The 17,586-nt window shown below is 45.2% G+C and overlaps 1 protein-coding gene across 6 annotated transcripts in view; it reads right to left on the reverse strand.

The window, feature by feature from the left end:
• The window catches only part of MTAP (methylthioadenosine phosphorylase), a 136,619-nt gene extending 120,923 nt beyond the window's left edge, over positions 1 to 15,696 (reverse strand). Inside the window, exons 1-3 of one of the 6 annotated variants that reach the window (XM_063696324.1) lie at positions 15,239 to 15,414; positions 2,217 to 2,303; positions 967 to 1,025 (exon numbers count right to left, since the gene is read on the reverse strand). In XM_063696324.1, the coding sequence (XP_063552394.1) occupies positions 967 to 1,025; positions 2,217 to 2,303; positions 15,239 to 15,271 (179 nt within the window). In that variant the 5' untranslated portion in view covers positions 15,272 to 15,414. Of the gene's footprint in view, positions 1 to 966; positions 1,026 to 2,216; positions 2,304 to 15,069 lie in introns of all 6 variants that reach the window. The other 5 variants (XM_055351513.2, XM_055351509.2, XM_063696323.1 and 2 more) reach the window with 5 other exon arrangements.
• Between the last annotated feature and the right edge of the window lie 1,890 nt (positions 15,697 to 17,586).

Raw genomic sequence — 17,586 nt, forward strand, 5'->3', positions numbered from 1 at the left:
GGTAAACGTGCTATAAGTCACTCCCACGATTAGGCTCTACCTTGCAAGCATGCACAGGAGATTCTCCTGCCGGACTCCTGCATGCTTGCAAGGTACAGCTTAACCATGGAGGTGACTTCTAGCACCTTTGCCATATCCTAATAGCAAGAAGCAAGCTGCAGTCAAGTGAACAGCCTGTGGAGCAGGCCACATGGCAGGCAATGTGAACCACCTCTAGCAGCCAAAGGCCTCCGCCCTGTAACTTCTAGGGAGTGAATTCTCCTACAACCACACGAGCTTGAACAAGGACCTCAAGCTCCAGATGGGGACTCAGTCCTTGAATATGCCTTGTGGGGCCTTGTGCAACCCCAAGCAGAGGACTGGCTATGCTGTGCCAGACTTCTGACCAACAGGAACTGGGAGATGATGTGTGCTATTTTAAGCTGCTAAATTTGTGGTAATTTGTTACACAACAGTAGAGAACTCATACATATATCTTGATTAACTTCTAACAATGGGATAAAAATGACTTGGCCTCCTCTGTAATACGGAGCAGCACCAGCCTCCTTAAGGAAACAACAGCACAGACACAAGTAACCCACTTCAGAAGCCCTAAGCCTACTTCCCACAGACATATAACTACCACCAGCAAGAGGTCATTAATGATGCATTGTTTTTCTTTATCTTTATAAGAAGGGGGAAAAAAATGAACAAAACATTTCTTCTTGCAGTTAGAACTAAAACCAGAGCTTTGATTTTAGTCATCTGATCTACTTTCCCAATTTAAGAGGCAAGAGCATGAGATCTTTGATCTCCTAAGTCAATATAACTTAACCAAAAATGAAACATTGTAAATAAAGGTTACTAAGATGTTCTGATTCTGCCAACATATAAAAGCTCAGACCTGTATCTTTACTCTTTCCAGAATTTAAGTTAAATTTAAATTATCCTTTAGTAGTAACAGCCAAAAAGCTTAAAATACCATACCTTGCAAGGAGGACGCAATCAACATTTTTTATCTTCCCCAAAATTAAGGCATCAGATGGCTGCATGCAACGAAAAAATGACATTTAACTCAGTGATTTAAAAACAGGTATGTAAATTATAATTGTTCAACCACAACAGGACTCATGGAATCTGAAGAGTCTGAGGATACAACTTAGAGAAGAGGCAAGATCTGATTATCAATATAATCATTTAATCAATTACTTATTGATCCCTCTGCAGGCATAGATTCACAGGACTCAAGGTTACCATGGGCACCTGTGTAGGTACCATTTAGTCAGATCTATTTGTAACGAGTACCCCAGGGAACTCTGATGGTAGACTGGTCAAATTTAGATGTGTCAAGGTTATTGGGCAGGTTCGAGAACAGGTGTGAAGGTGAAAGGCAGAAAGGATAAGAAGCCACCATCATGACACTAAGAATTCAGCACTGGAAATGTCTGCTTGTGTTAACCAGGTCTAAGATGATCATGGAAATGACTTGAGGTAACAAAGGCTGGAAAGACCCTTAGAACCGAGGGGTTTAAGAAAATGAATGAGGATGACTGCAGGACTGGGAGCACACAAGGTCAACCTAAGAATTTAGCTGAAAAGGAGGGTTTGGTTGGGACAGCCAGATAGAGAGATCTTACAGGTGGACCAGAGGACGTAGCAATATGGAATTAGGAGAATGCAGACACCCTCACCCTGGCCTAGGCTGAGTGACATGGGCTTGGAGAACAAGCAACCTCTCCTATAAAAGGAGGAGCGTTTTATTTCTAGCTCAGTTACACATTCAACTAACATCAGGTATGTTCTCATTCCCCAAAACAATTCTTTCCACTCAAATGCCGCTTCGTAACAATAATTCATCCTATTAGTCATCAGCCTGTCCCCTAATTAGTGTGGTGTGACCTATTGGCCACAAATTAGAAGATTTGAATGTAGATTTGAAAAGTACAGTCTGAAATGAGTCTGTGGTCTGAAATGAGTATCTGATTTCCAGCAACAGAATGAGAAGTGATTTACATACTCAGTAGCCATTTTCTCAAAACATAAAAGTGTGAGGCGCCCATCAGACACCTTCTCAGCTGATGGAACCCAACAGCAGAACTTCTGGCCCTCTCTGCTGGGAGCAGACAGCCCTGGGCTGCCAAAACAAAAGCAATTCTTTTTTTTTTTTTTTAATTCAAAAATCAAGCCAGCAAGGAGAAATGAAAAAACTAATATGTCTCCACAAGTTGGATATTAACCTTGCCAAATGGAGTATCCACATATTTTTCAGTTCTTCCTTCTAAAATTTCTGGATCATCCAGGCCTGTTCCACCAATTATTCCAATCTAAGAGAGAAAAAGACAGAGAAGATTATTGTATTTGGTAATTTTTATTAGAAATAAGATTCTAAGCAAATTCATTTATTCATATGCTCTTCTCCATTCCTGCCAAGCCCTAGTTATTTTTTTGAAATCTGAAAATTACTGAACATCAATCAACAAATATTTCAAAGCCTTCCATAAAAATCAACAAACATTTGAAGGCCTTCTATATTCTATAAGTAACCAAAATGTAGGGCACCTTTTTGGACTACATCACATTTACTTCTGACTGTCTGAATTACAAGTCAGCATAGAGAGGTACTTTAACCAACTCAAGTTAGAAAATCAAACCTAAAAGTAGGCAAATATGGTAGTGGAAAGTACCTTTTGATCAATTTTGTTTCTCTGTCAAATGGACTATAGAATAAACAATGTTCAGAAGACTGCTGGGATATAAAATATTAGGTATTCCATTTGGTATTGATTTCTCCTCACTGTTCTATTTGATAAACAAATGAGAGATTATCTTTCCCACGCCATTAGAATCACAGAGCTAGGAGAGAATGCAGACAGAGGAGACTGAAATTGCATGAAAAGTTACCCGCATATACATTTATGAAAACAATCATTCATATATGTATGCAAATTCATATTTACATGTTGTAAATATACATATAGCATACTCATGTATATTACTCAGTAAATACATTTATGCAAATATAAATAAGTAATTCAAAAGGTAGTTATAAGTTTTTTTTAAGTTCATGCATTGTATTGCATTTTTCAGAGATTATCTTGAAAGTCCTTGTCTGAGTTAAAGAAACCTAGCACTATCCTCTGAGAGTTGATCTAATTTGATGATTAAGAAAGACAAACAAGAACAATTACAAAAATAAATAAATATTAACTAAACTGTTAAAACTAAAAATAAGTAACAAATCATTAGGGAAATTTCCTTGGGCTGGTACCTCCTAAAGGAGAGAGTAAACAGTGCCAGGCTAACTTTATTAGAAACCTAATTAATGCGAAGTGACCTGAGCATTGTTGTTTTTCAATGAAAAGCTTTAAATCTATTGTCACAAGGGTAACTAAATAAAATAAAGTAGGCCTCAAGAAAAAAATTCCAGGGTTAAGAATTCAGTGAACATCTGCATTAAATAATTTTCAGGTCAGGTTACACAAGTTGAGTCCTATCAACACGTAAAAAAATGGTTACCTTTCTGGCTCAGTTTCCTGAAAAAAACAAAACACACACACAAAAAAAGTAACAACAACAACAAAAAACAAACAAGAAAATAAGGACAATTTGGTGAGGTTTTTACTGAAGAACTGTGCCTGTTTCCCATGACATGGTTACATAATTTGTGACTGTCCACCACAATTTCCTTAAGTGGCAAAGCCAGGCTTTGATGTTGGCGCCATCTTGTGGAGGTATATTATTAAAACCACAGCAGGTTAACACACTTTTATGTCAACGAACAGAGTAACCAGTATTATAGCTTTCAAATCAACAGAAGTGTTCACTTAAGTCAATACATTTAAATAACGGCACTTCAATAGAAAATAACAAAAATTCATACTGCTTTAGGAAATCCCAATCCTTCCTTAGCCTGGCTTCTCCATCTTATCCTTCATTCCGTGGACCTCTGAAGCACCACAGGTCATGATGAGGCTAAGAAACCATCCAGCCCATGTCCTCACCTGGGACACAGATTTGAACTGCTGACTCTGAAATTACTCTCAGCCAGCTCCCTGGGGATTCAGCTACTAGCTTTTTAACTTATCACCACTTTGGCCTGGCTGTTTCTGGGTGTTCCCTGAGCCAGGGCATCTCAGATTCTGGATTCAACACTGGATGCTCGGGATCAAATACACAAATCGAGTTGGGCTTTGTTTGGAGCCACCCTCTGAGTTTAGGTGAACTTGCCCAGCATTGTATCAGTTGTTGAGCAATGCTAACCAGGTATCCCGCTGAAATTCAGAGCCCCTGAGCTCACTCTCAGCAACCCCAAGCTTCAGTCTGCACCACCTGGCTGCATAATTACTCTGCACCAGGTAGCTGGCAACTCAGCCCTCAGCAAGGAACATGTAGTAGCCCTGGACATGAAAGCAAGAGTGGCTACTGCTCTGGAATGATCTGCAGGCAAGCCCATCCAGTCACTTAACTAGGTCCAGTTGTTTACGGAAACCTACATTGTGCGAGGGATACAGGGACAAGTGTAGCAACTGAGTCCCGCCATCCCAGGAAACTGGACCTCTAAGATGGAGGCCAGCAGGGCCAAGATGTGGCCAATGTCGCCACCTGCTGGCTCCACAGCAAAGTACAACTGGGATGAAGTACCCAAGCACTGATGGCCCAACTCTATCCACATTCCTTTGAGTCTCTTAAGTTTGTGTCAACTCAGTACTGCCTTAGTAATAAAGTAACTGTGTCTGTGGACTTACATGTTAAAGGCACTGTGCTAAGTGCTTCAGTGGCCTTACCTTATTTCATCATCAGGACCATAAGATGGGCCCTATAGAATGTTACCCGTTTTACAAACGAAGAAAGAGAAGCACAAAAATTAAAAACCTCGTCCAAGGGCAAATCATAAGGAGCAAAGCTGGGATAGAAATCTAGGTCTTTCAGGCTTAACCACTATGATGTGCCCTCTCCCAATATCCCCTGGAGTCTTCCATAACATTACACCTTATTAGAAAAGTTATTTGTCTCCATGTTATGAGGCAACATGCTCAGAGAGGTCAAGTTCATGATGAAGGTCACAGAACAGGCACAGAAACAGTGACTCCAGGTATCTGAGTGAATCATCTCAGAGGGGAGGAAAACTGTTTCTTAATGACCTCATCCACCCTCAGGAAACAATGACAAGACCTTGCCAGGCCTCCTGGGCAGGAAGCGTCAGTCCTCAGTCCAGTTAATTCTAGACTGTGTAGGAAATGTGTTCAAGACCTGAGATGGAATTTCTGCCCAGCCAGGACTTCTTTATTACACAAGACAGAGTTCTGAAATAGGGAGTCAATCAAGGTCCTTGACAGATTAAAAGCTAGTGGCTCATGCCACACTTTTCCACTGACTGACCATCAAACCAAACTTCTCAAAACTAGACCTTCTGCATTGATAATAAATAAAGCTCTCTATGACATCTGCTTCAGAACCCTAAAGCTGCCCACACCTACCTACAGTGACTTGAACCACCTGGTGTCTGCAACCATGAGTGGGGTCACCATCTGTCTGCATTTCCCTGGCCAACTCAATGCTGACTCGCAGAAGTGGCCGCGAACATGGTCCTATTCCCCCACCTGCACTTCATGTATGGCTTCCCCCTGCTGACCAGCCGGGAAAACCAGCAGTACTGGGCCCTCATGGTGCGTGAGCCCACTTGGCAGTTCTTTGATGCCAAGAATATGATGGCTGCCTGCAACCTCTGCCATGGCTGCTACGTAATGGTAGCTGCCATGTTCAGGGGCCACATGTCCATGAAGGAGGTGGACATGCAAATGCTTAATGCCCAAAACATGAACAGCAGCTACTTTGTTGGTTGGATCCCCCAAGATATAAAAACAGCTGTGTGTGACTTCCCACCCTGGGGGCTAAAGATGTCCGGCCACCTTCACTGGCAACAACACTGCTATCTAGGATCTGATCAAGGGCATCTCAGAGCAGTTCACAGGTATACTTCGGTGCAAAGCTTTCCTGTACTGGTACACGGGCGAGGGCATGGACGAGATGGAATTCACCGAGGCTGAAAGCAACATGAACGACCTGGTGTCTGAGTACCAGCAGTAGCAGGAGGCCACGGCTGAGGAGGACGAGTTTGAGTGAGCCAAGGAGGAGGTAGGTGGCCTAGAGCCTTCTGTTACTGTGTAAAGGGTGGAAGTGGTGTGAACCCTTTATTCACACACAATCTGTTCTATGACAGCCGTGTCTTACTGTATGTGCACTTGCTGTTGTGTCTTGACATCACGTTCTTTTTTTTTTTTTGAGACGGAGTCTCGCTCTGTCACCCAGCCTGGAGTGCAGTGGCGCGATCTCCGCTCACTGCAAGCTCCGCCTTCCGGGTTCACGCCATTCTCCTGCCTCAGCCTCCCGAGTAGCTGGGATTACAGGCGCCCGCCACCACGCCCGGCTAATTTTTTTGTATTTTTAGTAGAGACGGGGTTTCACCATGTTAGCCAGGATGGTCTCGATCTCCTGACCTCGTGATCCGCCCGCCTCGGCCTCCCAAAGTGCTGGGATTACAGGCGTGAGCCACCGCGCCCGGCCGACATCACATGTTCTAAAGACACTCCAAAGAAAGCATTTTCGTAGTGAAAAAAAAATTTTTTTTGTTCAAGAGCAAATCAATCCAAGGGTCTGACTTCTCTGAGACTGTGAAAGCATTTATCCAAATACCAGCTCACCTGGTCAGAACAGTTACCTCTAGCAATGTGGAAACGGTGCATAGTAGCCCCTACTCTGTCTATTTCTTCTAGTACTTGGCTACAGGAGATTTTACCAACCCTTCTTTGTCCCAGAAACCATTCACCATCACTTTGAGGCCTGGGCGCACTGCCGTAAGGAACCCAGCACTCTATAATGGCATTCTCAAAATACCATGACCCCAAGCGGTTGAGACTAGCTCATGCCAGGGAGATGGGCTGCCTCTGAGTGCCTCAAGCTCACGCTAAGGTAAGTGAGCCAGAGCTGGAGCTGGCACAGCCCGATCTGAGCATTGCAGTCCTTTAGCTCTGGTTGCCATAACAATTTTGGCAAGCACAGCAGACGGAGGCCCTCATTATTAGGCTGACATGGCTTTGAGGCCTGTCAGGGCCTTGCAAAATCCTGGAAGCCTAGCTGTATGAGAGGGAGCAACCAACTGTCTCAGGCTGTGAGGACTGTTAAAAACCTGCAATAGGGTCCACAGGGATAGCTGGGGTCTCCATCTCTGACAAGACACCCCCTCTGTAGGCCACCCTTGTAGGTAATGGTTATGGATGGAATTGTATCTCCCCTAAGTTCATAGGTTGAAGTTCCAACTCTCAGTACCTCAGAATGTGACTGTATTTGCCGTTTTTAAAGAGGTAATTCAGATCAAATGAGGTCACTGGGATGGGCCCTAATGCAGTATACCTCATGTTATGGTTTGAATGTGGTCATCTTCAAACCTCATGTTGAGGCTTGGTCCCCAAATATAGTGATGCTAGGAGGTAGTACCTTTAAGAGGAGTTTGAGTCATGAGCCATGGTAATAATCCACCCCCATTAAGGGATTAATGCAGTCCCAGGGGAGGGTGTTCTTGCTCTCATTGGGTTGGATTAGTTCCAGTGAGAGTGGGTTGTTATGAAGCAAAGTTTGTCTCTCTCTTTTTTGTTTCCTTTTCCTATCTCCCTCGTCTCCCTTTCATTTCTTTTAAATAAACCTCTTCTCTTTATAAATTACCCTGTCTCAGGTATTCTGTTATAGCAACAGAAAACAGACTAAGAAAACTGTTGTCCTTACAAGAGATTGGGATATAACCACATACAGAGGGAAGACCCTGTGAAGACAAATGGAGAACATTGCCATGTACAAGCCAAGCAGACTGACCTTACAAGAAATCCACCTTGATCTCACCTTGATCTTGGACTTCTAACCTCCAGCGCTGTGAGGAGATAATGCTTCTGTTGCATAAGCTACCCAGTCTGTAGTGCTTTGTTATAGCAGGCCTAGCGAACTAATACAGTGACTCTATATTTTAGTCAGAGAAGCTTGGATGATGCAAGCGCTCAAAACACCCATGGTTTTTATTTGAGCAAATGCCCCTTGAGAAGTACAGATATCAGTTTAAAGGGCAGACACCCTCTTAAAGACACACTTCACCTGCTGAAATGGCCAGATATTTTTAGAGGAGGATTCTCCCTAATGCATACTTTGTTAGAGCTCTCCTATGCTTGTGGAGCAACAGTGGGAGCCACCCACCCTCCTGAACCAGCTGCTGCATACTATGACATTCCCCTTCTCTAGCTTTCAATACCAAAGCCCAGGCCCCAGGGATTCTGATTAGTTGGGCAAGGCGTAGTTTGTTTTTAAAGCTCCGCAGGTGGTTCTAAAGTGCCCTCAGAACTAAGCAACCTGCTCTATAGGGCCTAGACCATAAATTTCTTTCTTTTTTTTTTTTTTTGAGACGGAGTCTTGCTCTGTCACCCAGGCTGTAGTGCAGTGGTGCGATCTCGGCTCACTGCAAGCTCCGCCTCCCAGTTTCACACCATTCTCCTGTCTTAGTCTCCCAAGTAGCTGGGACTACAGGAGCCTGCCACTGTGCCCGGCTAATTTTTTGTATTTTTAGTAGAGACGGGGTTTCACCGTGTTAGCCAGGATGGTCTCGATCTTCTGATCTTGTGATCCGCCCACCTCGGCTTCCCAAAGTGCTGGGATTACAAGCATGAGCCACCGCGCCCGGCCCCTAGACCATAAATTTTTAAAACGTGGGCTGAGTGTGGCAAGCTGAACAATACCCCTGTCCCAAGAGATCCTAGCTACATCCTAATTCCCAGAACCTGGGAATGTTACCTCAAATATGATTAAATCCAGGATCTTGAGATGGGGAGATTATCCTAGATTATCTGGGTGGGACCTAAATGAAATCACAAGCAGGCAAGAAGGTCAAATGAGGAAGAAAGTTATATAACGATAGAAGCAGAGGGAGAGAAAAGGGGACATGATGTGGGGCCATGGGCCAAGAAGTGCTGGTGCCTCCAGAAGCTGAAAAAGGCAAGGAAATAGGTTTTCCCCATAAGCAAGAGAAACTTATCTCCTCACAGTTCTGGAGGCTAGAAGTCCAACATTAAGGTGAGATTGGGATTGATTTCTTCTAAGGTCAGTCTCCTTGGCTTGTAGATGGCAGCGTTCTCCATGTCTTCACATGGTCTTCCCTCTGTATGTGTCTGTGTCCCAATCTCTTACAAACACAACAGTTTTCTTAGTCTGTTTTCTGCTGCTATAACAGAATACCTGAGATAGGGTAATTTATAAAGAAAAGAGGCTTATTTAGCTCATGGTTCTACAGGTTCAGAAGACTGAAAAAGGCAAGGAAATGGTTCTTCTAAGAGGAACCAGCCCGATACACATGTGAATTTTAGCCCTCTAAGACTCATTTTGCATTTGTGGACTCCAGAACTGTAAGAGAATACGTTTGTGTGTGTGTGGTTTTTTTTTTTTTTTTTTGGAAACAGAGTCTCACTTTGTCACCCAGGCTGCTGGAGTGCAGTGGTGAAATCTCAGCTCACTGCAGCCTCAACCTCTTGGGTTCAAGTGACCCTCCTGCCTCAGTCCCCAAGGAGCTGAACTACAAGTGTGCACCGCCACGCCTGGCTAATTTTTTTGTATTTTTTGCAGAGATGGGGTTTCACCATGCTGCCCAGGCTGGTCTTGAACGCCTGAGCTCAAGCAGTCTATCCACCTCAGCCTCCCAAAGCGCTATGATTACAGGCATGAGCCACCATGCCTGGCCTCATGTGTGTTGTCTTAAGCCACTCCATTTGTGAAAATTGTTATAGCAGCAACAGGAAACTATTACACTAAGGGAAGAACTTGTTAAAAATGTAGATGGCCACCCTTTCCAAAGCTCTCTAGGTCAGTGGCTGTCAAACTTCAGTTGACATCGGAATATTCTAAGGCTAGTCAAAACCTAGATTGCTGGGCCCCAGCCCCAGAGTTTCTGATTCACTGGGACTGGGGTGGGGCCTATGAACTTGCATTTCTAGCAAATGACCAGGTGATATGAATGCATGACACGCTTTGAGAACCACTGCTTTAGATGCTTTTGAGGCACAGGCTGGAATGCCATGACTACAACCACAGGTGAGGATCCAGAATCCACTGCATACAAACATTTTCCTTAACTGCTTCCTCAGCTGTACCTATAGGGTAAGATTTTTACTAATCCATACAATTATCAAGAGAATAAAGTGAAATAATGTATTACTATCAGTCACTGTTTCTGTATACCCTACCACTCCTGGCAAAAATAAAAAATCAAAATAAACTTCCTCAAAGCAACAAAAAAAGCCCTTATTTCCTCCTTTTACTCTGCTGAGCAGTACAAAACCTGGCTGCTCCTACCTCTCTTCAGCAGGTAGTCTTTTTTGGGATTTAGCCTTGGGGTCCTCAACTAAATGTCAAACAGCTCTCCTGGGGGTATCTGGAAACAGGGCTATTTCTGGCTGTCATGACTAGGGGGCTACTGGCATTTCTGCGGAGGGGGTTAAGGGTTGTACTCCATGTCCTGCAATGCTTGGGACAGTCCTACAAAAGAAATAATTGTCCTGCCCAAAATGCCCTTGTGTCCCTAGGCAAAAAAAAATGAAGGCTTGTTGGTCATTTGATTTTCAACTGGGGCCTGCGGGTTGTCCTCAGTTTCAGATAGCCACACAAGGACTCTCAGGCCAAAGGCCCTTGCAGGCCACACTCGAGACAGCAAAGCAGGGAGTGTAAAGGCCCATATTCCACAGTCTACAAACCATGACTTGTCCATCTCCCTTAATATCATTATGTTGATAGCTCACTACCAACCTACAATGGGACCATATCCCCTCCTTGTCACAGCAACCATGATTAACAAGTTGTTGTTATTATTATTATTATTTTGAGACAGGATCTTACTCTGTCACCCAGGCTGGAGTGCAATGGCGCAGTCTCTGCTCACTGCAACCTCTGCCTCCTGGGCCCACCTTGGCCTCCTGAGTAGCTGGGATTACATGCGTGCAGCACCGTGCCTGGCTAATTTTTGTATTTTTTGTAGAGATGGGGTTTCATCATGTTGCCCAGGCTGGTCTTGAACTTCTGAGCTCAGGTAATCTGCCCAGCTGGGCCTCCCAAAGTGTTGGGATTACAGGCATGAGCCACCGCGCCTGGCCAAGTCTTATTTTTAATCTCCCAGAATGAAAGCTGGGAGACTGCCCAGGGGAGCCATGGTACACTGCAGGAGCCCTCCAGAATGCCCTGTATCTGGGTGCCAAAGACAGGTTTGGCCCTCTGTCAGGAATACCACCTGCCCTTGGCTGATGCTGGAGGACAATATCTCCCTGAGGTCCTCTCAGACAATGGCAGTGTTAATCCCATAGCCTCTGGCTCCTGCTGCCTCTCTCCATGGCTACCCCCCCAGGTAATATCCTCACTCCCTGCCTGGACCATCTCTCACTGCAATGAACCACAAAAAAGACTGCTTGAATTACTCTCACTCCAGGTGGCTTCCTCCCTCCCTCAACCTGCCACCCACTCTGCTCCTACAGCAAAGAGGCCCCTCAGCATCCCAGCCTCTGGCCCCCTAACCAGCAGTATCTGGGAGGAAGGAATCCTACACTCACCCTCCTTGGCTCCAAGGAGTCACTCGCGGCCCCTTATCGCCCACTTTGAAATGATCCACCAGTATCATCATCTTTTTGGTTTTCCAGGTCAAAAGCAGAAATCATCCTGTTCTTCTTCCTGCACTCCCCACATCCTACCCATCTCTGTGTTCTACCTGCAAATTCTATCCCCAATCTGATTATTCCTCACCACCTCAATGGCTCCCACCCTAGACTTCAGCCCCAGCACCAAGACTTCTGGCCTGATCTCTTAGCTCTTCCCCTGCCCACAGGCTATTCTGTATACAACAGCCAGGGTAATCATTTTAAAATGTAAATCAAATGCTACCTCCCACTCTTAACCCTTCAACAGTTTCCAAAACATTTAAAATCAAAATTCTTGATCGCGGTCTACAAGGATGGCCTTATGAGCTGCATCCACCCAATTCTCACTGTGCATCCGTGATTTCCATTCCTACTACACTGAGCTCACTTCTGCGACAACTTGGTTTTCGCTCTCCTACCCCCATCTCTCTCCTCAGGTCTTCACTTGGATCTTTACCCTTTATCCTTATTTTCACTATCAGCTTAAGTCCATTCAGGCTGCTATAACAAAATATCTTAGGACTGGGTGGCTTATAAACAGCAGAAATTTCTCATAGTCTGGAGACTTAGCAAGTTCAAGGTCACAGCAGATTCAGTGTCTGAGGAAGGCCCACGTTTTGGCTCACAGATGGTGTCCTCTCACTTAGTAGAGGGAATAAGGCAGCTCTCTGGGGCCTCTTTTGTAAGGGCACTGCTTCCATTCATGAGGGCTCCACCTTTATGACCCCAATCACGCCCAAAGGCCCCATCTTCTAATACCATCACATTGGCGATTAGGTTTCAACATACAGATTTTGGAGGCAGACTACTGCACAGCTTAAAATCCACCTCCCTAGGAGTCTTTTCTGACACCCCTCACCCAATGGAATCTTATTGCTGTTTCGCTTTCATGTCAGTTGGTTTCCCACCCTGACTAGAATATAAACTTGAAGAAAATAAATAAAGGCCTCGCTTACTCAAAGCTGCATCCCCAGTGCCTAGCAGGTATTCAATAAATATTTTTGAATAGGATTCTACCAGTAGATGGCTAGATTTGAAAGATATGCCAAATATTATACTGCCAATCCAAAACTCAGTGGAATCTTTCACTTGCATGAGTTAACTGCACCTCTAAAATTGAGAATGAATTTAAGATCCACCCCCTGTTCATATCTCCATTTTAAGAAGAGAGGTACTTGGGCTGACATTAAAGGAGTACCTAGAACTGGGCTGAGCGTGTTACATGTTACTGTATTTAAATCCAGCAACCTCTCAAAGGACCTGCCAGTGACACCAATGGGGTTCAGACACACATGTGCCTCCTATACCTATACCTGGGTGGTGTCCAGCGGGCACTGGAGGCAGCCTGCTTTCTGCATACCCTCTGCCTCCCTCTTCAAGATGGACATTCTATCATGTGCTCATTTTAATTGTGCATTAAGTCACAAGAAAACAGGGCAGAGACCACACTTCAGATTTCAGAAATGCCTCACATCTAGTTGGTGGAATGCCAGGCTCTAGGCCCAATTCTGTCATCATCTAGGTCCAGCTGTGTAATTCTGGATACTTAGCTGACCTTTCTGGGCCTCAACTTTACACTCGCAAAAGGGGTTTGTGTGGCTATACGGATGGTCTTGAAGGAACACTCCAGCCCCATCATTCTATAATTTGGGAATAGGACGTGGTTTTTATTAACCTATTTTGCTCTGGACACCGGCACCTCACATCTTCTATACAGAATGTTGCCTTAGAAGTCCGGGGAATACGGTGCTGGCATCATGGAATCTCTACGGCAAAGCTGTCATCTGTTCTAAATTAAAAGAGAAATCAGCAGGCAGTCCTAGCACCATATGCACCTCTTAATTTTATATCCAGAAGCTTGCCAAGACCAAAAATACACATTATTCAATATTTACATCAGGTCTCTGAGAATCCCATTGCCCATTCTGCACTTAAATGCACTGCATTAATTTGAAGGGAAACCCTGTGGCAGGGAGAATGCTAACCAGATTAAAGTAAGACTGTTTTAAACACCATTTCTCCATTTTTAATGGCGCTTGAAGTGTATTCCTGCAAGGATAAGGTGAAAAGTTGTGGCCTAATGATACCTAACACAATAACTTAATAATTGTTGGGGAAAAGATCATTCAAAATTAATCTCAGTTCCCCCACTTATAAGCACTACCACTTAATAAGCTTCTACCATGTGCAACATAGACAATATAATTCTAGCCCTCCTAGCAAATTCCGCAGTAAAATTCTCAGTTTATAGATGAGCACCTAAGAGAAGTCACATACTTCACACGAGTTTCATGAAAACTATTTCTGCCTTGTTTCCGCCAAACAATGAAGGCAGGGGAGAGGCCTTCTATAAATATTTGCTGGATGCAAGATTCTTTTCAAAACGACAAAATAAGTTTCATATGTAAGTCTGGATGCAACACCCTTCACCATTCCTCTCATTCTAAGTGGCTCATTTAAACCTGCAAGGGCTTAATAAACTAATCTGGCTGATTACACACTGACGGCAGAAATTCGCCTTCTCCCGGGAAAACTGCAGTCCTGTGTAGGGAATCGAGATGCTTTGGAGAAGATCGCAGACCTTCCTATCCCATAGGCCAAAAATTTCTAAAAATCAAACAAGTTAACTGCGTTCTTAGCCAGTAATAAACTGCCTAGAAGAGGTCTTAAGTTTTATCATCAATTTTTCTTTATGTGCTGTAATTCTCTCTCGGAATACTAACCAGGAGAGAAGTGTTTAAAACCCCAGGGAAGTCAGCTGCTACTCTCAGAACTCGTGCCCTCCTCAGCACAAAGCTTCCCACCGCACAATGACCCCTTGTATCAAGGCCTCTCAGGGCCTAGGGCACAAGGAAATTGAACTCTAACTTGCAAGGCTGCAAAACAAAGCAGTTTCAAGCCAGAGGCCTCCAAACAGTGCAGCCCTAAAAACGGACGCCTGTACTCCTTTTCGAAGAAAGTCTCAGAATCCTTACAGTATTACGCTGCTGGGGAAAACTTCAGCACGGAGAAGGCCTACGTTTGGAGGAAAAAGAAGCCGGAAGCATACAAAAGAGCAAGTAAGCAGTTCTCCCACGTGGGCCGCAGGCAGCAAGCAGAGTCAGAGAGCGGAAGCTGGAGTCCCGCAAGGCACCAGGAGACGGTCACAGAAGCTGCAGGCGCCCGGACACCTGCTGACTCCAGCCGGGTGTCCTTCTTGGGAGAAGAGTGGTTCTCAGGAATGGTGGTGGCATGGGCGCAGCCTCTCCCATCCACGACCCCTCTCTCTAAAGGGGTGCCTACGCCCTACGGGGTGCGGGTGCAGATAAGCCAAAAGGTGGTGTGTGTTTATGTGTGTGTGTGTGTGTTGGCGGTGCGGCAGGGGGATCATTTGCAAGCGTACCCTCTCCTCGCGCGGCAAGTGAGTCCCGAGTGCCGCGCCCCAGTCCCTCCCCGCGGCGGCAAGGGGCGCACGGGCCGGGCGCATGGCCCCCGGAGGCGCGGTCCCCCGGGGCGGGGGCGAGAAGGCATCCGGCAGGGCGAACCGCTGCGGCTGGGAGGGCTCATCTCACCTTCACGGCGGTGGTGGTGGTGCCAGAGGCCATGTCTGCACGGGAAAGGAATCTGCAGTGGGCGAGCGCTCGGGACTAAGGGAACCAAGCGAGCCACAGAGCAGCGGCTGTGCCAACCTCACTGCGCGAGAGTGAGCAGTGCGGAGACCAGGGGCGGGCCTTGACTCCTCCTCTTCCTCCCCGGGACAGCTGGATTGGCTGCTTGTGTGGGATCTCCCCCGCCACCCCTTCCCCAAATCGAAGTTCCCGCGTTCCGCCCCTTTTGCAGACCTTTCCGGTTCTCCAGGTTTTTGTCGTTTTTTTTTCATCCCCAGTTATAACTAACGGATAATGATAATAATGGAGACCATTTTTAGAGCGCTGTATTGTTCCAGACTGTGTGTTTTGCACTTTAATTGGCTTACTTAACTTTCGCTAAAACCCTATAAGGAAGAGCAGCACTCCCTCCTTGGCCCAATATTAGTGGCGTCGGAGGCCTCCGCTGCAAAATCTGGCCCGGCGGCATTCCAGAAGTTCTCGCGGGAGGGAGAATCCTCACCAAGGCGGGTACTGGCCGGCCACTGAGATTCTCTTAGGCAGCTAACGCAGGGCGGCCGCCGCGGCGGGGGCATGATTTGTCCTTCCTGCGGCTGCGAACCCACCGCGGGTTTGCGTATTTCCCTTGATTTCTGGAGGACAGAGCTGGGATGGACTTGACCCAAGACTCAGGGATGACGAAAGGGAAATAAACAGAGTAACGTACTACTGGATAATCTTTCTGATTTACGAACTATGATTTACTCATCTTCAATTTGAGGGGCCGCTTTTAGGGGGTTGAGACCTTGCGCAACTCCCAGTCTGGCTCTACCTGGCTGGAGGCATCTTTAACCCATTCTACGCCGGAGCGGCATCGAATACACCTGGATTCAGAATCCAAACTCAGGTCTCCATCATTCAACACTAGCAGGACGCACACACACACACACCACTAGCCCTTTACAGGGATAATCCCTCATGCTCAAAGCCCCCATCCCTTCCCTACTGGGATAATCCAATTTAACATTCCTTGATGGATTAAGCGTTCTGAAACAAAATAATGGGTGGCAAGGATCTTAAGGGTGGACTCTGAGATGTAGAAATGCTGCAAATTAGCCTGGACGTGGGAGGAGGGCCGAGAAAGGGGATGCTTTCCTCTTTCCTTACAGCAGCAAAACACGGAAACACAAGTACAATTTAATTCAAAATACCACTGTGTGATGTTAGCCTGGATGCTGCTCATAGAACCTATTTACTTAAACAGTATAGACTTTCGTCCTCTCATTACTATATGCTTTAGGTCTAAATTTTCTCACAATGTAAAGTTTTCTTTCTTCTGTTACAGTCATCTATTTCTTTTAAGTTATAAAATGCAATGGCAAAAGAGGAATGAAAGTAGAATCCGGGTGCTCCTTTGAGGAATAGGAGACAGGGAGTCCTTCATGGATGAAGACAATGTAGCTTTCTAGGGGCCTTTCTGCTGATTGCTCTATTGAGGAGCAGGAAGCCCACCACTCAGAAGTGAACCATTGAGGGCACAGGGATGCCCTAGGCTTTATGACCGCTACCTAAGTAGGGGATCCTAGCCAACTTAAGTGACTTGATATGATTAACAAGTCCAGTTTCTACTCAGCACTGCCTCTCTGCTAAAAGTTAGACGCTGTAACCAAGTTAGATCCTGTAAGCATAAAATACCCCTAGGCATAGGAGTTGGAAACTTGGCGAGGACCAGGCTGGACTTCTGGACTTTTCTACCATAACTTGCAGGTTAGGGCTCAAGCATTTGCTCTTGAAGATGTGATGTCTGTGAAGAGCAAATTCTTCTAAAGTTTGAATTTCATATAAACTTACATGTGACAAAATATCATTCTACTTTTGGTATTTTCTCAACCACTTAAGATTGTAAAAAAGCATTCTCAGTTCAAAGCTGTACAAAAATAGGTGGAGAGCTGGGTTCGGCCGAGGTCTTGGGCCATTGTTTTCCGCTCAGGGTAGTGCCTGAATCAAATGACCCCTTGCTACCCAGACTTGGATAACCCTTGGGCAGGCTTGTGGGACAGTGCTTTCTTTAGTGCAGTATCTTTGAAAAGGTAGGCAGTAATATTTTTGCCTTATTTCCAAGTTTTGGGTCATGTTTTTTCTTAACAAGCCCTAAAATAAAAGGAAGACAAAATTTTCAATAATTTTGAATACGCAAAAATTTTCAGTGGTCTCCCTTTTTGATTATTATGTCAACAAGACAAGGAGAGTCGGTCTATTTATGAACATAGATTTTGCCCTGCCCTTCTGTTCTTATCCTATAAATCCCCCTCTGTTAACCTGTACCCTTGCTT

This window comes from Gorilla gorilla, chromosome 13 (assembly GCF_029281585.2).
Source record: "Gorilla gorilla gorilla isolate KB3781 chromosome 13, NHGRI_mGorGor1-v2.1_pri, whole genome shotgun sequence".
Classification (NCBI taxonomy): Eukaryota; Metazoa; Chordata; class Mammalia; order Primates; family Hominidae; genus Gorilla; species Gorilla gorilla.